Source organism: Coturnix japonica, chromosome 11 (assembly GCF_054131305.1).
Source record: "Coturnix japonica strain WE chromosome 11, WE-NBRP24, whole genome shotgun sequence".
NCBI lineage: Eukaryota > Metazoa > Chordata > Aves > Galliformes > Phasianidae > Coturnix > Coturnix japonica.
In genome coordinates, this window is record NC_140673.1 from 1,873,490 (window position 1) to 1,894,250 (window position 20,761).

Consider the following 20,761-nt stretch of genomic DNA (forward strand, 5'->3'; position numbering starts at 1 on the left):
AAACATTGATGCATCTGATGTTTCATCCTCCTGTAAGGAATTGCTACTGAAATGGGACACTTCCTATCTGGAAAACTCAATCTCCCTCTTACTCCCTTAGACTTTGCTGATATGGCTACATTATACTTCTGTCATTAGGAAAACGTGGTTGACTAAAGATTTTACCTCAGGCTCTTTGTCAAAAGTACAAATACGGCATTCTTTTGGTTATTAAAACAAAGGGTGATAAATGATTAGGAAAATCTATCCAAAGTCATCAACCTCACTTCTTACAAAAATTTCATGTATTTTAATGCTACTACATTAAATAAAACATTAAAATAATACTAAATGGAATAAAATTTGACTAAGGATTTTTTAAAATGCTGACAAGTAAAGTTAAAAAAAACCTTGGTTTTAACATATGCCCTCAAAATATTTTTAAAGCCTTTTTAAAAATTTTCAAGTGTAAGATTTATTGCCATTCACCTTTTCTCTATTGGTAAGAACCAAGTGCCACATAACATGTTTGCTTATTACAGCTTTTAGGATAACACATTGAAAGCCAGGACTGGGATGTTTTATTCCTGATTTACAAACAAACATATGCATAGAAAGTAGGACATATATAGTCGCTGAAGGAACAAAGTATTAAAGACTAGTTCGATAGGGAAAAAAAGCTGTGAACACTTACCCCTCTGTCTGTTGAACTGACGACCACGAACACCAGTTCTTAATGTTGGTGGCTGAAGCCTTACACGTCGAAACAGCTTAAGCTGATTACTGCTTGTGTCTGTGAAGTGGAAGTACAGGGAAGAATATCTGCATTTAGTACAGTTTTGCACTATCACTTGATGTACATTATTCTCTTGGATTTGCCCTAAAATTATCAAGGTGCATCCTATTTAATTGGCATAATCTCTGCTATAAAAAAAGCTTCAGAACATTTAAGTTTGGTATTTTGTTCATCGTCTATGCTATCTGGTAACGTGGTAACAGAACAGTGATAAACACTGTTCTCTGACAATTTGATTGAAAAAAACTACTTTAAAACTGACACAGTTACCATTGGATGGAATCATCTGTGTATCAAGAATTTGCTCTTTGAAGCATATTTACCATGGACACATCAGTTACTCTGGTCCAAATAAAACTGATTTGCCATTAGGACTGAAAACATATAGGCTTATATGTTTTCATATTCTTATTCTTATTCTAAGTAAGACTTGCTGACTTATTATGTATCTTAGTCATGAGCAGCACATGATCCTACCCCAAAAAGTTCCCACTCTTAACGGAATTATGCAAAGCAACTTCAGTTTCCAGTAATTAACCAGTACCTGCTGATGAACTAGATGGAGGATCCTGACTTGTTGAAGGAAGATCTGACTCATCAGATGCTTGAACAGATTCCTCTTCTTGCTGACTATCAATTTCTAGGCCAGCTTCCGAAGTAATTCTAAGAGAAAGGGCAGGGGGGTAAGGGATGGGAAGAGATGCGAACGTACTCAGTATTAATAACTCAGGAAAAAAAAAATTTCTCATCATGGAGCAGAAAGATTTCTATCCAAACATCTATCCGCAGAAATTTTCTTCTGCTCCCACCTGCCCCCATAATTATAAGCAATTCATATGGCTTAAAAAAAAAAATAAAATTATTTCCCTGGTATGTAGCCCAACATACAATGTATTCATAACATTAATTATCTTCCAGAGAAAGTCTCCATTTTGTTAAAATGCAGCTTGCCATGTGGTTTACATTTACTCCATTTATTAAAAACTGTAACAAGTCAAGTAAAACTCCTAAGATCTGGGAAATACCTGCTAACTTGCCGTCCTGTCAATCTAAAGGACTAAGTACAAATGTTCTGTGAACCATTTCATTTCTATATGGATATAATTCACAAAGGATTGGGTATTTGGTAGGAAACAATTTGTGACTGTAACATTGAAAACCCATAAGCAGACTGCATAGTCCAAGCCAGTGCTGCATCAAGAAACCTGCATGGCATATTTAACCTGCACCAGTAACATTACATTTACTTATGATGAAACCAGTAATTAGTAGATGCAAGTTTTGAAAAATTGTGAATTACAATATCTTTTATTACTTTGCAACCAATAAAAATCAAAATGTATAATATAACTTCTAGATTCATAATTTATTTGTTCATAATACAAAATACAGAAATCATTGTAAAAATTAAAAAATACTAAAACAGCAATAGCAAGGAAGGAGATAAATCACTTGTCAATTGAGTTCATAAAAAAGTCACTAATTTTCTGCCCTTCAGGACTGGCTTAACCAAACAACTACTTAGGAGTGGTTTTCTTCACTGGCAAACAGAAATGCTTTATTTTTATTCTACAAATCCCATTCACTCAACCTGGGGTCTTTACTGTCTCTATTTGACTACCATAGGGCCCCTTACATTATGAACATATACAGAAATGTCTTTTATTTTTTAGAGGTGACATGTATTAGCCATGTTATATTACCAGATGAAAAGCTTTGCTTTTACGTGAAAAGGTCAAATAACATTACTTAGAAAATTACCAGAGCTTGTATGAGCATTCTTCCTACCAGAACAGGTTAACTCAAAATTTAATGGATCACATGCATATTTGGATGAAACATAATTAAAAAACTAATGTGACTTCAAGTCAAGCAATCAAGTCAAAGCATACCCTTCAGATTCAGCCTCTGCAAAAACTTCATCCCCATCATCGCCTGCTCCAGTCTCTGTAGTTGTGGACAGATTGCCAGTAGATGTAGTAACCATAGGAACAGACTGAGAAGCATGCTCTGAAGCGTCAGCTGATGTACTTTCAGTAAAGACTGTAACTATAAAGGAAAGGCTGCTTAGTAAGCATAAAGTTAGCCTGAATTTCCTAAATAAAATTTATGGAAATCTTAGGCACAAGGAAAAGCTACTGGAATATTTCTGACTGTACAATCCTTTTCCGGAAAGTCAAAGTTTCAAACCTCTACCTGCGAATTTCCTGTCACTTACCTGGTGCTGCTACTTGTAAGGGTGTTGTTGGAACACTACGACCACCTGATTCTTCCTCATGTGCAAGGAAGAGTGGGGTTTCATACATTCCCAAACCTGCAACACAGTGTTAGAGTGACAATTAAGAACAAACAAAAAAACCCAACAGACTAGCCCTTGTCTTCTCTTTGTACACTTGATGAAATCCAATTACATATATTTAAAAATGGAAATGTGTTATTTCAGGTATTTTGACTTACTGCCATAGCTAGTTAAAATTTCTTAAAAGATAACAACTTGACAAAAATACTGCCACCCACTCACTTTACTTTAGCCATTTTGAACTGAGTTTTCTTCAAAGAGCAGCATACTGTTCCATGCTGACAAGAATGCAAGAGAAAGGACAACAGCGAAGACAATACAGACAGACTTCCTGGTCTTCTCTTAGCAAGTAAGGATACACCCTTAAAATTTCTTTTTAATTGCCATTTTCTTCTATTACTTATATCCATCTTGACAAAGTGTCTAGCATACAGCTAGACAAGTTCACCTATCACACTACGTACAACTGGCTGATGGATTCGAATCAAAGGGTCATAGCAAGTGGGACTACATCAGGCTGATGGCCAGTCACTTTGTTCAACCTAGGATGCTAAGAGGAGTCTTCATAGCAGCCTGCAGCTCCCTCCTATCTCTGCTCTTTCATGACAGCAAGAGAATGTAAGAGAACAGCATGGAGACGTGCCAGAGGAAGGTCAGGCTGTGCATTAGGAAAATATTCTGCACTCAAGCTGCTGGAGCTCAAGGAGCATTCAGACACTGCTCTTACACAAACAGTTTGGATCTGGGGTCAAGTCCAACTCTCAGGTCTGCACATAATTCCACAATTTTACTACAGAAAAGCTACTATCAACAGGAAAGCTTAAAAAAAAAAAAAAAAGGAATTTCAGTGTATTCAAAGTATTTCAATCCTCTTCAAATTAAATTCTACACACCCAGCTGTCAAACTATCCCACATAAAATAGCACCTACATTTCTTCACTTCAGAAGCTTTTCCACCCACAGAAGCTTTCTACTTTTAAAATCATATTAAAAATAAAAGTACAGCACCTTGAAGGAGGCAGTTTTCCATTTTCCACTAGTCTCTGTCTGCTGACAGAGAAACTGTAAGTACCCAAAGTAGCACTGCCTTTCTATGGATGAATTATTATTATTTCCCTGGTTATTTGAGTACAGAAAAGTAGATAGAAATACAGAAATGACTTACCTCCTTGTGAAGCAAGCTGACCGAGGTCAGAATGACTTGAACTAGTTTGTGGCATATCTTCAGGGGGTCCAAATCTGAATCTAGGAACTCCAGCTACCTGAGGGGAACTATAAAAATAAAGATTTAAAGAATTCTGCAATTTTTCCAAATACAGGGAGACAAAAACAAACAAACAAAACCCAACCCAACAGCTTTCTAAATCATACAGGAGTACAAGTTACACATGAGACAAAATTAATCAATAATAACCATAAAAAGCAGCTTAAGTACTAGTAATTCAATAGGGATAAGCTTCTCAAACTTATCTGGATTGCACCTGGAAGGAAAGCCTGAATTAAATATTGTTTGTTTACTCATGCTATGAATCCTCACAATTTTACACGGATAACTGAGCATGTGTAGAACTACCTCAAATCTAGAACAAGAGGTAACCTTCTACTATTTGCACTGGTCAGTAGCACAAATATCACAAAACTACCTATTTGTTACTAATTGTTAAAATATTAGCACATAGGCTGAAAGAAACAAATAATTAAGAACCTTATTTTTTGCACATCTCCTCTCTTAGGTCAACATGCTACCATACATTGTAGACTACTTGATTCCTAATTTCCTGGTAAGTTACACAATACACAGTTTAACATCTGCTTATTTGTAGATGTATGTCAGACTACTTAGCAAGTCACTCCAATCACAAGTTCACTTCATTTATTTTCATTCCACTATGGGAAAAAAAAAAGAATAAAAAAGAACAAAAAATACTGACACCAAAATTCTACTCTTTTTTTTTTTATATCTACTTACTGAATTGCTTCAGCAAATCCATCTGTACGATGTGGAACGACTAGAGTTGGTGTGCTTGGAACTGTTCTGTCCTCATCATCAAAGAAGTGCTGCTGCTGGAAAAAAAAAAAAAAGAGACTGAACTGAAAGCCTACAATGTATTTCCAGTTCCTATTAAATTAAAATGTGGATTGCTTTTTCCATATTGCTGAGCAAAAACCCAAAAACCAACACCAGACTTAGCTCTAAAACAAATCATGTGTAATTTCTGATGTCTGAATCTGAGCTAGTTATACATATTGCCCTAACAGGTGATACCTAGTGCATGAGAATGCTATGCTGAAGTGTCAAATCTCCCTGTTGACTACAAATAAAACTTGAGGTGACTCATTCATAAATTAATAGGAATGACCTGTCGTAGTTTGGATTACTGTAACATAACCTGATTTATGGGATTCTATGTGACATGAATCAGATCACATATTTCCTATGGATTTGTATCCTCTGCTCCTATATTACCTACAAAGTCAGATGCCCCAGATTTCTCCTCTTATTCTAAAACACAGCATTCTCTTCATCTCCAGGAAACATACATGAATTGCCTCGTTTGTTTAGTGAAAGACTGAAAAATACTTCTTTCAATAATACATTAACTTTAAGAGACTGGTTCTAAGAATAAATAATTAAAACTGACTTGGACAAAATAAGTTCAACTTTAAGAAGAGCTTTTGCTTTCTCAGACTTTTCTCTTTGTCTTCCACTAATGCAAAAAATAAGAGCACTAAGATGTGTTACCTATGAAGCCATGCCATTTCTGACTTTAGAAGCTAGATTTCTTAAAAGAAGAAACAAAACCAAACAAAGCTCAACAAAACAAAGCCTCAAGAGTTATGAATATCCCCTCAACACAAGATTTTAGTATTAGACTTTCATGTACTTACCATCCCACCTATACCAGGAGTCAGCTGAAGTCCACGTCCCACCGACTGTCTTCGAGTCATCTGAATTCTCTTTACAGCAACGTAAAAACAACAACAACAAAAAGAAGTAGTGTGAATGCTTCTCTGGAATTCTAATAACATGGAGTTATTCAGTCAGAGTTGAGAATAGCAGCCACATCAGCAACAGCATAACAATTTTATTTCAGTATACAGTGCTGCCCAATACAGTGTCATATATGTCTAAACAGATTATGGCAGCAGATAGCCAGCATCCCACATCTGCTGCCTGGCCTAACTACAAAAGCAAAACATGAAGATTTAAATCCTGGATAAACATTATTACTGTTTCATTCAGTTTTCTACTGAGGAAAGAAAACTTGGACACAAAAATACAATGGTCACAAGCCTCACAAGTTAACAGTAAACCATAATTTCATAGCCATAATATTTTTTATTTAGCAAAATTTATGATGTGGTGTTTTCATTTAATGAATTTATGCTTATGTCAAAGCATAATCATCAGTCAAGTACTGACGGTGAAGTTTTAGCTTAGATAATGAATACTGACATTCCTTTGTCCAATCTGCATAGGGGCAGAGACTAATAAAAATCCCTAGCAATCTGAGTTACAGTCTGTTCAAGAAGAGGCGTTTTTCTGTATTAACAAATAACAATGGTATAAACATTTCAAGAAACAAATCTATGGTGAGTACTTTTCTGCTATCAATATTCTCTCTCCAGCCATAATTTGCAGAATGAGAAATGTTAAGTCAATTCGCCTGGTTTCCATTTTCAAGATGCTAAATACATATGATCAATTTTTACAATTTGCAGAGCACCTAAGCTGAAGTTAAAAGAAATTTAAGTTAAAATAAACATTTTAAAAAGATTCTTCTGAACCATTTTATACCTGTGCAGGGGGACCTAGTTCTTGAGGAGGAGCATGAATAGTTAATCGTGGAGGCAATGGATGTGGTGGTCGGCGTGGTGACTGTGGTGGTCGGGGGGCCTGTCTCTCTGAGGCAGATGATGGCTGCTGTTCTCTAGAACTTTCATGAGTAAAAGTGGACTCTGCTGCACTTGTACTTCCTTCACCTAAAATATGCCGAAATTCAGAGCAGTAAATTTATTCCATCCAACATCTTTCTAAGTTGACGATATTAAATTAAGTCTTCAAATTCTGCTGCCACATTCATACACGCATTTTTTACTCTTGCGTAAGTGGAGACTGCACAGTACTGTTATTTAAAATCATTTAAAAGAGGATTTGTGTCAGCTAAGTCAACACCAGCACTGAAACAAACACTGATTACTCAAGCAGTGATTCACACACATCTCCTGAAACATCAAAAGCAACTTCTATAGCAAATTGATTCTAATGTGTCTGCAAAGGAAAGTAGGATATATCTAAAAGAGAACATTTCGATATAATTCACTTTTTATGTTACATTGTTTTACATTAAATTAACTTTTTATACACATGCAAAATCACTGCTATGTTTTTCCCTTTACAGACAGATTAGAAGAAGCAAAAATTAACCATACAGTTGTTTTGAGAATCCGCTGCCCTCTGGTTGCTTTCACCTCCTCCCATGCTCTCCTCAGTTTCTGTACCAGGATCAGTACCATCAGCACCCTAAAATTCACAGACATAACGATTTAGCACCAAACACCTACTGGATGTAAAAAGACTACATAAGCAGTGTAGAAGTATTTGGAAAGTAAATAAACATATATGAAAAAATAAAGTTATTTCTATAAATTCCTACAAAATTATCTAAAGGTACAGAACCATAAGATACATAAATAATTTTGCTTATCTGCATATGCAAATGTGAACACAATAGACATCATCATTTAATGACAATGAAATACCTGGCTTTTGAAGAAACTGTCTTATTAACTTTGCATCTACAGTATTTAATGCTGCATCTTAACATTTTACATTTTCATTCAGTTCTTTTACATATTCAAAGCTAATTTTTGCTTGTGACAAGACCACAGAATCACAGAATCACAGAATTGTAGGGGTTGGAAGGGACCTCTAGAGATCATCGAGTCCAACCCCCCTGCCAAAGCAGGCTCCCTACACCATGTCACACAGGAAGGCGTCCAGGCGGGTCTTAAATATCTCCAGAGAAGGAGACTCCACCACCTCCCTGGGCAGCCTGTTCCAGTGCTCCGTCACCCTCACTGTAAAGAAGTTCTTCCGCACATTTGTGCGGAACTTCCTATGCTGTACTTTCATCCCATTACCCCTAGTCCTATCCCCACGCACTACTGAAAAGAGACCAGACTCACCACTAAGGCTCCCACACCTCAGGTACTTATAAACCTGGATCAAGTCCCCTCTCAGCCTTCTTTTTTCAAGGCTAAACAGACCCAGTTCCCTAAGTCTCTCCTCATAGGGGAAATGCTCCAGGCCCTTCACCATCTTAGTGGCCCTCCGCTGCACTCTTTCCAAGAGATCCCTGTCTTTTTTGTACTGGGGAGCCCAGAACTGGACACAATATTCCAGATGAGGCCTCACCAGGGCAGAGTAGAGGGGGAGGATCACCTCCTTCGACCTGCTGGACACGCTCTTTTTAATGCACCCCAGAATGCCATTGGCCTTTTTGGCTACAAGGGCACACTGCTGGCTCATGGTCAATCTGTCGTCCACCAGGACGCCCAGGTCCCTCTCTGCAGAGCTCCTCTCCAGCATGTCTTCCCCCAGCCTGTACCGGTGCACGCAATTATTTCTACCCAGGTGCAAGACTTTACACTTGCTTTTGTTAAACCTCATCCGGTTTCTTACTGCCCAGCTCTCCAGCCTGTCCAGTTAGAACTGACCAGTTCTAACATAAGTTATCACCTACTATATAGCCTCAGTTTTCTGGGAGGAGTTCACACTAAGATTTTCGTTTGAATCTTTACAGTTGCATTACAATGCTAATTTATTCCAAGTACTTTAACAGACTATAAAAAAATGCAAATCTCACCTCAGCATCATCTGCTTCATACCCATCATTGCCATCAGCACTACCAGATCCTTCATTACTGTCATCACCTTCATCTCCCATCCCAGTGTCTTCATCATCATCTTCATCTTCCTCTTCCTCATCTTCATAATCCTGTGATAGTACCATAAAAACACCTTACAGGAATTTCAAAAGAACAGTGGGAACACTTCACATGGTAAAGTGGTAAACTTCACATACAGAGACCACCTTTGTTTTTGGAACTCTATCTGAAGATTTTCTGCATTTGTAGACTGGATGTATGTATTTTTTTGAAGACTGGCAGGACACCAGACATCTATCAGCTGCTTTTGCTCCCTCTCTTCAACAAAATAGATGGACAATACAAGACAGAAAAACTTGAGGAGCAAGATAAAGATGGGGAGATAACTTACAACCTACAGCCACAGGCAAAACAGACTCAACATGGGGGAAAACAAGATTCTTGGTGGGAAGAGTCCCTATGAGCAGTATGCTGTGATAGACTCTACAGGAGAGACAAGTAGGGCAGGTGATGTAGAGAGGCAGCGCTGTATGGAAAAGAGCGGTTGGACTGTAAAGCCCTTCAAGCTGGGGACAATATGGTTGAGAGCTTCCAGTCCAGATTAGAGGAAAAGATAATAAAGATACTGTACGAGTCTACAGATCACCCAGTCAGGATGACAGTACGGTTACATTATTCTATAAGGAATTAAAGGAAATCTCTAAGTTAGTTGCCCTTGTCCTCAAACGTTACTTCAACTTCCCAGATGTTAACCAAGTCTATCATGAACAGGTCCAGGAAACTCCTGAAGCACACTGAAGATAATCTGTGATAGACGGACTAAGGCAGATGACTTGGAAAGGTATCCTCCTCGATCTGTATTTTTGTGAATAGAGACGGACTTGCAGGTGAAGTGATACTTGGCAGCTGTTTTGGCCACTATGGACACGAATCTTTTTCTGATACAATAAAAACTAGCAGTAAAGCTACTACCCTGAATGCTGGGCGAGCAGACTGTAGACAGCTCAAGAAACTGGTTAGTAAGATCCTCTGGAAATTTGCTTCTGAAGCCACTGTTGTCCATAAGCATTTTGGTACTTTTTAAGAGACATTTGTTAAGAGCATAGAAACAGACAACTCCAATTTGACACAAGTGAAACAAAGTGTGCACAGGGCTGGCTTGGCTAAACAAAATTCTCCTTTTGGAACTCAGAACCATTGTAGAATTTTAAAAATAAAATAGTTAAAAAAACAAAACAAAACAAAAAACCCACAACAGGTGAAATTAACAAGTCTTTAAAGCTCTAAACATCCAGGCAACAGAAACAGAGACAACACTTACACAAAAAAAAGGATATTTTTGATTAAAACGGTTGTGCAAGATTAGCTTTACAGCTAATAAAAGACAAATAAAGGTAAGTACGGTAATCCCTAAAGAGAATTAATTCCACAGTATACATACTTCTTGCTCGCCTTCATTTTCATCATCATCATCATCTTCATCATCACTATCAATCACAATTACATCGTCTCTCTTGGACTGACCATCCTGAGATGAAGTAGTATTTTGCTGATCTGACTGTAGAGGCCCAAGGTCTATTGGAATAGACTGAGAAGTTTCTTCACTATCCTCCATTGGAGCGTACTCTCCCTGTGTAACACCCTGTAGAAGGTAAATTACAAAAGGAAATTAAATGCAGCATATGTACTCTTTGAAGTGCTCATCTCCAAAGTGTCCACTGTACTCCTAGGAGTTCCCTGCTTTCACTAATAAGCTCGATAAAATAGAAGACTTGTTGAACAACACAATATTGCAACCTTCACTTCCAACAGTGATTTGGGATGGGAGGGACATCACGAAGCACACTGTGTTCATGCAGGATGTATTCAAAAACACATCCAAGAAAAGCTGCTGTCTGAATGTTTATCCTTCTATTTCAAATAATCAAGGGGCTATCATCAACACCTGCACAATAAGTGAATACAGGTGTGTGGAACATTGTTGACAGGCAGCACTCCACTAACAGTGGCACTCCCTGAGCAGTCTAAGGATGTTGCAGTTAATGTCAGTGCACAACACTGGAGATAATCAGATGAGAAACAGACTGAAGCCTGCAAGAGAAACACATTAAGAACTAATCAAGATAGGAGAAAACAAGATAATGCTAAAAACTATGATGTCACTGAACACAAACAACTAGAATTCTCTCCAGAAGCAAGGAATAGCATTCTCAATTCTGAAAAATGAAATTTGAGTTGCTGTTTTACTACAATTCTTTTAGTCTGGATGAAAAGTTATGCAATTTGCACATCAAATTGTTCTCTTTACATTCAATACAAACGTTTTCAATATACAAGTATGATTAAAAGTACCCAGAAAAATAAATGCCTCAGGGAGAAAACTCTCTCAAAATTTAAATTAGGACTCTACTACATATATTTTATAGCACTCAAGATTTCTGGTTCAGGTTAGATAACTAGGTTCTGTTATTTATCAAACAATGTGTCACTGTAATGCAAATAGGTGATGTTTAGCAGCAGAATGTAAACAATCACAGTATACTGGTATTAAAGTTTAAAGGTACAAGGCACAGATAGAAAGCACACAGCTATCATTTATTAATAAACATCTATCACATCTTCTAAATATATGAAGGATATGAGGGAAAATGCCTGACTAAAGAGTACCCACCACTACTTCAAGTAAGTAGATTTCACAACTCTACACGGGATTATGCTAAGTTAGAGAATTATCATGACTTGTGCTTGTTTCAAAAGACAAAGATGATTAAATATATGCTTTTCACCCATATTTAGCATTCCTAACACAGCTGTAACATGCATTTTACAGAACTAGAATACAAACAACTTTTTTTCCTTTGTTTATCATATCACGATCCAAGGACATGTCAAATATTTCTTTAAAACTAAAGCCAGAAAGCAAAGAAGTAAATAAAGAAATGTACACGCCTGGTTTTATACTGTGATACATTTAACCTCTATGTCTCAGCTTCACTACACAGCACTGGGGCTAAAGATACTAGGATTTCTAAAATGTCACATTAAATTTCATTTCAAAATTGTAAAGTCTCATTAACATTCACGCTGTTACCTATATAGGTGCACGTAGAGTGCAATTAAAAAACTGGCATATATTCTAAAAGGTAACAAATTTCAACTCAAAATGGTTGTAACTGCTTTCCACAGACATTCTGAAGGACCTGACTTGAGAGTCCTCTTTCAAAAGTGTTGTATGACTCAATAGTATTAAGTTTTTTTTTGCTGAAACTACGATTTATTTTTCTTTTCAAATATTCTTACTTCTCCAATAGAGTCCTGTGAGTCTTGATTGTATGTCTGAGCTTCTACTTCACCATCAGTGCTTTCTTCTGCTGTCACTTCCTCCTGAAAGACCATTTACTTTTATTAAGACACACTATTAATCCTGAAGTTTGATTCTCTAGCATGTTAGACTTTTTTTCTATTTCTTCTTTTCCCACAAAGATTATGGACAACATTTCTTCTCCTTTAGCTGTTATTCCTTAGCTTAGGTTTTATCTAGCACCTCTGATATCTCGTCCTGAAATACCACTTTCTCATTCTGGTTCACTGGACTGACTCTCTTCAGTGTCCCCAGATCTACTTAGAAGCAAACAAAATCCTCAGTTTCCCATTCAATCCCTATCCTCTGGGCTATTTAAGTGATATGCTCTCCTATGTTATGCATCACCCCATCTGTAGTGGAATTCCAGGGTTACAGCCTGAAACAGTGGGTGAGATGGGAGAGTATGTGAGTGCCTGGAACAGTGGGGGAGTCTGGAGCCATCCTACTTCAGTGCAATCTGAGTCTGCGCGGTTCCCCCCTTCTGTTTGGGGAAGGGTCACATTCCTCAGCTGAAGGGTCAAATTCCTCAGCTCGTCTCTTTCTCCAAGCTGTCACCAGGAGGGGTGAGTTAATTCCTTCTGATATCTTTTCCTATAGAGCCTATTTTTCAAATAAAGTCTTTGTCATTGCCCTCATTTGCCGTATAACATTCTACATAGCTAATGAAGTGTCTACATTCCATAACATTTTTCATGAATTGTCTGCTGTGAGATGTCTCAAGTTCATTCTATTTTTCCAGGATATCCTGGTTCCCTCACACCAACATTTCATATGCATTGTCTCTCTGCTTTTCAATGAAGCACTTCATTGTTGCTTCCCTGGCATCCCCTCAAGCACACCATTTTCTTCCAGAATAAGTGTAGATAATGATCTTTCAGACCACATCTAAAAATATTCCAACTTCTTCCTCTTCAGTGTTAGGCCATGGCTCTCTCTCCCCCCCACTCACACTCCAGAACGATTTATGCCAGCCATTGTAGCTGGGACAACCTCTGCCTTTTAAGACACCCAAACATGCTGCTTCTCTGATAGATTAAAAACTCAATGTTTAAAATTAACTGTCTTAACTATGAATATACTTCCTCTTCCCATTAAAATCAACCAAAGCAGCAGTGTACTGGTAGCATTTTTACGTTCTTACAAACCTCAGGTCCAACCCTCTGTATTGTCCTCAGTTTCTTAGGAAGAGGTACATCCACCGCTTCCTCTGATATTTGGTCTGAATTTTCCACAGTGTTATCCTCCTCTTCCTCTCGTGGACGTTTAGACAGTGAAGAACTTGGGGTAGCTGAAACTTAGAAGAAACTCTCAGTTATTTGCATGATAACTATAAACGTACAAAATGGGAAGGTCTTGTATTTTACTCTATAAAACCCGTTCTTTTTCTGCACTGAATTGGAACTGTGTTTTGCTGTCTTCTAGGACAAGAAAACATCAGTATGCTGGGTTACAAATCCTGGATCTATATTCTCTAACTGAACTTCAATGTAAGACTCTCAGGGTTACAACTAAAGTACTTCTTACCACATCTTTGCTTCTGAAAAGCGTACCTAAGAATCAACAGAGTATGTACTGAAAAACAAAACAAGCAGTTTGCAAAAGTGTTTTCTGGGAAATAAACTAAACTGAGTTCTATACTATGCGTGGCAAACACAAGTAAAAGAATGCACCACAGAATAGTTTTAGTGTTCTCTATATCTTAAATTCAAGCTTAAGTAAACTACGGGAATCTCAAAATTAATTTTGCAACAAAGCTATTGTGAAAACAGGAGCAAAAAAAGTTTAATGTGTTAAGCCCCCAAGACTGTTATGGATAGATACACATAATTTTTAATCTCTATTTAAGGAATGCCACAAACATAGCATCTCAGGGGTAGCTCTTCTGAAGGTAAAGAAGGAAACCACTTCCTTTTCTGAAGAAAAGAGGTTCACTGAAAGACGTTTTGTAAAATGTGCAATATATTAAGGGGAAAAAGAAAAAAAAAAGGGTATTCCTTGGATGAAGTTAGGCCTGGTTTGACAATGGAGCTACTTCAAAGGAACTGCTCAAGAAGGTAGGCCAATAAAGTGAAACCAACCTGTGCCAAACATTGCTGTAGAAGTGGACGGCCTCTCCATTTGAGAACTCTGTACAACTTCTACAATGGCAGGGGATGGCTCCTGATTAGCGGGCTCAATCTGAGGATGACTTTGCTGAGTGGGCTGCACAAAAGCAGTTGCTTGAGTCTGCTGCTGAACAGTCAAGATGGGCTGAGAGAGAGATGTCTGAACATTAGGACTGGTGGAACGCACAGAACCACTAGTGCTTCCAAAGACAGGAACATGCTCCACAGGTCCTTCTGACTGCATAGCTGAAAGGCAAACAGTAGCAGATTCAACTGTCTTCATATAATCTAGTGAGGTTCACATTCTGAATTTCAGAATGTCCTGAATTTGCTGTAGATTCCAGTACTACTGAAATGCTCACCTTCCTGAGTCTCCACTTGTGTCGTAGGCATAACTGTAGCTGTTGGAGTAGTGGTAGGATTAGTGACGGTAGCAGGAGTAACCATTGGACGGATACTAGCTCTTGGAGTAGACTTATTCCCAGCTATAGCAGCAGCAGTCACTTTACTTGGAGTTGACACAACTGGTGTTGGCTTAATATTTGCTGTTGGTGGATCTGAAGTGCTAGCACTGAAAAACAGGATACTGGATTCATCATGATAGCACAGAAAGCAAATTTCCAAAATATAAAATTTAAGTGTGTTATCATATTCTGAAATATTCATTTTTAAAGATTATGAATTTGAAAACCTGACAGGGAAATAATGACTTGTCTTCCAAAATTTGCTTATATGTTAAAGAAAAAAAAAAAAAAAAGGAAAAAAACCAGACCCACTATGCCATCAGTAACATTCTGTCTAGCTTAGAGGACTGACAGGTTTCTTCAAGAGCAATCAACTAACAATCTGTGAGCAATCTATAAGCAGATCAAAAGGATAAGCACAGCTTATTAGCGCTGCAGTGTTAGCTGCACTGGCTCTTTGGTAAGATGAATAATACAGTTTATTTAAAACTAACTGGTTCACTAAATACAGAACAATATAATCTCTTGGCTGAGATGAGTATCAGTCAAATTTTAAAAGGCATTTTTCAAGATCAGAGTCTTAGTTTAAACATATAATAAAATTAAAAGGGATTCGGTTCTCTAAACTTAGTAAAAAGATAATATTATGCATTTTGGAGCTTGGCTGCCATCTTATTTGACAATTTTATCTGCTAGTTACCATCAACTAAGTCCATTTCTCATGTTTAAGGTCTTGCACAAGGAACTTTCCCCATCTCACCCTCCACTCCTACAAATAGGTTAAAGGTAATAAACAAAACTGTACAATTTCATGAATCTTCAAGTGTTCTTGAAGAACTTTCAGAACTTAAGTGTTCCGCAAATATCTTGCTCCTGGTTGATATATGACAATTCACACCTGGAAAGCTTTATTGATTAATGACTAAGTGGGTCTAAGAAAACAGGAAGAACATATGCCAATCAGTATTTTAAAGCTGCTTAAGAAAAACTGGAAAAGTCAACTGTTTTCTAAAACAAAGAGCAATTGTATAGAGCTAAAAACAAAAATTTCCAACAGCAGAAACTCTGCAGAATATCCCAAGTCCTTCAACTCACATTCCTCTTTCACCTGAAGCTGGAGCAGACTTGAGTGAAATTTGCCTCTGCTGCTCTGGAACCTATGAGGTAAGAAACAAAAGCAGCATGATGTATAAATACAAAACAGAGTAAGCAACTTGGTAGAATAATTCAGCAGATAAATCTTTTCATTAATCTTTTCATTTTCTGTTTTAAGAACATCTTTGTTAGTGTGCCTAGCCAGACTCCATGAAAAGTTCTCCCAAAAAAATCACAGCAGGCATACCAAGTATGTAAACCAATTCAGTAATTTCTCAGGTCTTTTCAGATATTTCTCAAAGCTGTTGAGGCATAAAATACTGCAAAAAATAGCTGAACATACGTAAAAAATACAAAAAAAGCATAGAGAAAACAACCTATCAGCTAATTCACTGTGATCAATATAACTGCATGCTTGCCAGCGTTGGGTATTTTGACTCTGGCAGGAAACGAGTTCTAAATTAATTTTGAATCCTTCCAGCTTCCCTATCTCCAAAACCACTAGTCTAGGGATAATGGAACTCGAATAGTGCAGTTTGCTAGGTTAACTACTATTTGTTTATTATTCAATAAGAACTTTTGTCAACTGTTTAGTATTAGAAAAACAAGCCTTCACCTAAAGATCTCCCATATGAATACATTAAAAAACAAGCTAAGCTAGATAACATCACTAGTGCTGAAAGCTGTTGTAGTTCAGTACAAGACACATAAAAGGCTTACTTCTTCGCACGCAGCTAGACAGATTCTGTACCTTATTTGTAGATTCTGGTGGTTCATCTCGCTGTTCATGGTGTCGCTCTTGCTGTTCTCTAAGCTCTCTTTCCAGACGGCAGATTCGACCTTCATATTGTGACTTGAGTGCACTCATCCGTACTTCCAATTCAGTCTTCTGCTCTTCTAATGAATTGCTCTTTTGCTTCCACTCTTCATTTTCTTTCGTTAGCTGTTCTTTTGTACCTGATTTAATAGGAAAGAATCCAGTTTTGCTACTGTAAAATTGCATACTATGTCTCTAAATGCAGAACGTACATCTGATTTTATAAGATGACTGAATAATTTTGAAATCCTAAAAATGTTAAGCTTTAGAAGGAGCTCTTCAAGACAATTTTAACTTTTGCATGCAATTTATTTAATTGCAATAAAAAATTGAACAAACATAAAAATACATTTAATAAGTAAATAAGCAGTCATAGGAGGACAAAATGTTTTCAGTAAGTATCTGCACCATCATTTCTCTCAATATCTGTTTAAAATAGAGGAAATGGGATATTTTGCACCTGCACATTCCAAGGAATCAAGAAGCAAGCAGAGAAGAATTACTGAAGTCTTTAGGAGAGTCAATCTCCTCTAATCAACAAGACCATAAAAAAAAATGGTTGGCCAAAATTAGGCAAAATTTTGATTCCTCAGATGTACACTAGTTATGTACCTGCACCACCTCCTTAAGGAACTAAAACTTCTCAATCTTAGAACAATTTTAAGAGATCTAACAAAGAAAATACTGTTAAGAATAGTGTCTGGATACTTCTCTGGAGGAATAGTCAAAAACACAGAATATTAACACCTTAAGAACAGAAAAAAAATAATAATAATGATACTACCAGCTAACTGCGCAATTTTCTGCTTGGCCGCAAGGAAGGTTTTTCTAGTTTTCTCTTCCTTCTCAGTGATTTGTTGCCTAAGCTGTTCCTCCTGTGTAGTCTTCTCTTGCAGATCTTGACGAAAACGAGCAAGTTCTGACTGTAGCTGTGATACCTGCTCCTGAAGATTTCTAGCTTCAGTTTCCTTTTCTGCTATAGTCTATAGAAAGATTGGCCACAATGAGCTACTTCAGAAAACAATGTTTCTGTGTGCAAACACACCTACGTGTGCATGCACACAGACCACCATCATCATGGTCTTCACAGTTACTTATTTAAGACTCCAGTAAAATTCCTCTGAAATTGCTTGCTCTGTTCTTACCTTTTGTAAATTTTCAACCTGATTCTCCAAAGTCTTTGTCTTTCCTTCAGATTGACTGAGAGAGTCTTTCAGCTCTTGTACTTCCTGGACAGAAACTTGTTCTTCTTGTTGTTCTACTAAAGACTGCGTTGCTGCTTCGGCAACCATCTGAAATATGTCAAGTGGTATCAGGCTGAATGGTGCTGTCCAGTTAGAATGCGTTCACTTTCACTTTTATTGCATACAAACCGATAATTTTAAAAGTTCTGGGTAGAACAGAGGCACTCTAATCAACTCCAGTGTTGTGTTAACACAGCAAAATATTAAATGATGCACAGCTCACACTTAGGAGCAGTTTCCAAGTGAAGAGCATGATTATGTAATTTTCTGCTTTTCCCTTTGCAACTAAGTGTTCGTGCTGTAGTATACCAAGGGAATGTGAAGGTCATTAGCTGGATTATACATGAATACATACAACTTTGCAGACAAAAGTTTATCTACCTTATCATATTGTGCTTTCAACTCCTCATACTGAGTCTTGTATCTGCGCCCAATTTTCTTGACCTGTGTTATAGTTTTCACTTTTTCCTGTATATCAGCCACTTTAGCATCTAGTTCTTTCTGCAAAGTTTCCTTCTCTGTTCTTATTTTGGCTACTTCATCCTTCAAATTCTGAAGAAGACTCTGGTTTGTAGTCAAGGATGCATTAGTTCTAAATAGCAAGAGGAGATGCAAGTGAGAAGTCTGAAATAATATACTGCAATACCACTCATTTAGGCAATACTGCAGGCATCATCCATAGTTAACTGTGTTCACTAGGATTTTACAGTACAAATGTTTAACACATTTAGAGCTTCTTTAGCTATGAGACATCTTCCAAAACAATTCTTATTTCATTTGTATGTTATCAAGCTACATTAAAAAATACCAAAAGTTTATTACTTACATGGAAATAGTGAAGAAGTTACACTTCTATATGCGATTTTATTATACATATTAGGCTTCACATAAAATGTTTTACTGATTGACTTTTACAATACCTGGCTATTTCAGCTTTAAGCCTGCCTGTTTCTTCACTCATTTGTTGTATACGCTTGGTATTTGCCTCCTTCTCAGAAAGTAGCTTCCGATATTCTTCAAGATCTGTGTCCTTCTGTTGACTCAACAAATGCTGAAAGGTTGACAAAACATCTGTTTTCATAAGATGATAAAACAGATACATTCAGGAAATCATTTTAAATAGAGCTACTGTTTTTGTGAGCTCTGCAGAGAAGGACCTAAGGTCAATGTTGGTATGTTGGAGTGCATTAAAAAAGAACAGCACCAGCACGTCAGGGGGACTTCTCTCCCTCTACTCTGCCCTGGTGAAGCCACATCTGGAGTACAGTGTCCAGTTCTGGGCTCCTTAGTTCAAACCAGACAAGGAACTTCTAGAGAGTCTAGCAGAAAGTCACAAAAATGAGCAGGGGCCTGGAGTATCTCCCATACTAGTAAAGACAGAGATCTCAGACTGTCAACCAGGAGAAGGCTGAGAAGGGATCTGGTCACTATTTAAAAATTAGGTATTTTGTGTGGGAGTCAAGTGGATGGGGCCAGACTCTTTTCAGTGGTGCATAGCAACAAAAAAAAGGGCAACAGGCACAAACTGGAACACAGGAAGAAGCTACCCAGAGAGGTTATGGAGACTCCTTCTCTGGAGACATTTAAGACCTGCCTGGATGGTTTCCTGTAAAACCTACTGCAGTGGACCTTCTTCCACTGGGGTGGCTGGACTCAGTGATAGGTCCCTTCCAAACCCTATTCCCTCATTCGGTGTTTTGATTTGATCTGCCTACGAATTAGAACAGCCTACCTATAAAACACTACTTATGCAGCTTTAAATTTAAATACATTTCCTAGTTTTCTGTCACTTTTAATTACATAGTTTTGTGGGATTTTTTTGTTTTAAAAAAAAGTTTTGCAACTTTTAATGTGCATTTCTCACCTGTGTCCGGGTTTTCCAGCGTTTGACATCTTCTTCCAAAAGCTTTTTCTCTGCCTGCAACATTCCACTTTTCTCACTCAGTTCAGCGTTAGACTCTTGTAGAGGCAGAATGTCTGCCTCAAGCTTGCGTACCTGAAAATCACAGTTTGAGATCAATCTGAATCTTGTAAGACTCAAGAAAATGGACTATGGTAGGCTTTGTTTAATGATGATAAGACAGAGACAGCAAAAAGACCATAGGAAAAAACCCTAAACATTCTCAAGAAAGTCATGATAAAGCTTCCCCCCCCCCCCAAGTCTGCCTCCCAGTAGCAAGCTGGAAGCAGAGAAAGTAACAGAAAGCAAGAGTGGACTATGACCTTACAGGAAAAACAATTACAGTTATTGCTTCACAATCTCAAGACCATTGCTTTGCACTTCACTGTAGGAAATGAATTATTGCATATTAGAAGTTGAGCAACACTGCACTGCACTATTAAAGCAATGGGAAGAGGTATCTATTTCCAGTGGCCTACTCTGCATGTATTTCTGTGCCATTATCAGCTGATAACATCCTTGTTATAACATCAGTGATAAATGCTGATTTTCAGATTCTCATAAGGAAAACTGAACTCACGACTCTGAAGTATTCTAGGTGGAGCAATATCATCTTAAATCCAAAATGGAACATCATCATAGTATCATAGTCTCGTGTGGGTTGGAAGGGACCTTAGAGATCATCGAGTCCAGCCCCTGGGATTCGAGCCTCTGTGTAGCAGAGCGGCACTTCTACCACTTGCGCCACAGGGGGGATTTGAACTCCGGGCCCCAGTGTTGCAAGGCAGCACACATTTGTGTTTGAT

The 20,761-nt window shown here is 37.7% G+C and overlaps 1 protein-coding gene across 9 annotated transcripts in view; it reads right to left on the reverse strand.

The window, feature by feature from the left end:
- The window catches only part of TPR (translocated promoter region, nuclear basket protein), a 46,424-nt gene that overhangs the window by 1,728 nt on the left and 23,935 nt on the right, over positions 1–20,761 (reverse strand). The window contains exons 29-50 of one of the 9 annotated variants that reach the window (XM_085510836.1): positions 19,920–20,051; positions 18,976–19,106; positions 18,437–18,647; positions 17,957–18,103; positions 17,596–17,794; positions 16,746–16,951; positions 15,995–16,056; positions 14,798–15,006; positions 14,409–14,681; positions 13,476–13,618; positions 12,267–12,350; positions 10,408–10,608; positions 8,945–9,076; positions 7,509–7,599; positions 6,874–7,058; positions 5,964–6,032; positions 5,044–5,138; positions 4,240–4,346; positions 2,994–3,089; positions 2,668–2,824; positions 1,320–1,438; positions 674–772 (exon numbers count right to left, since the gene is read on the reverse strand). In XM_085510836.1, the coding sequence (XP_085366962.1) occupies positions 674–772; positions 1,320–1,438; positions 2,668–2,824; positions 2,994–3,089; positions 4,240–4,346; positions 5,044–5,138; positions 5,964–6,032; positions 6,874–7,058; positions 7,509–7,599; positions 8,945–9,076; positions 10,408–10,608; positions 12,267–12,350; positions 13,476–13,618; positions 14,409–14,681; positions 14,798–15,006; positions 15,995–16,056; positions 16,746–16,951; positions 17,596–17,794; positions 17,957–18,103; positions 18,437–18,647; positions 18,976–19,106; positions 19,920–20,051 (3,148 nt within the window). Of the gene's footprint in view, positions 1–439; positions 773–1,319; positions 1,439–2,667; positions 2,825–2,993; positions 3,090–4,239; positions 4,347–5,043; positions 5,139–5,963; positions 6,033–6,873; positions 7,059–7,508; positions 7,600–8,944; positions 9,077–10,406; positions 10,609–12,266; positions 12,351–13,475; positions 13,625–14,408; positions 14,682–14,797; positions 15,007–15,994; positions 16,057–16,745; positions 16,952–17,595; positions 17,795–17,956; positions 18,104–18,436; positions 18,648–18,975; positions 19,127–19,919; positions 20,052–20,761 lie in introns of those variants that run through there. The other 8 variants (XM_015869863.3, XM_015869862.3, XM_085510834.1 and 5 more) reach the window with 8 other exon arrangements.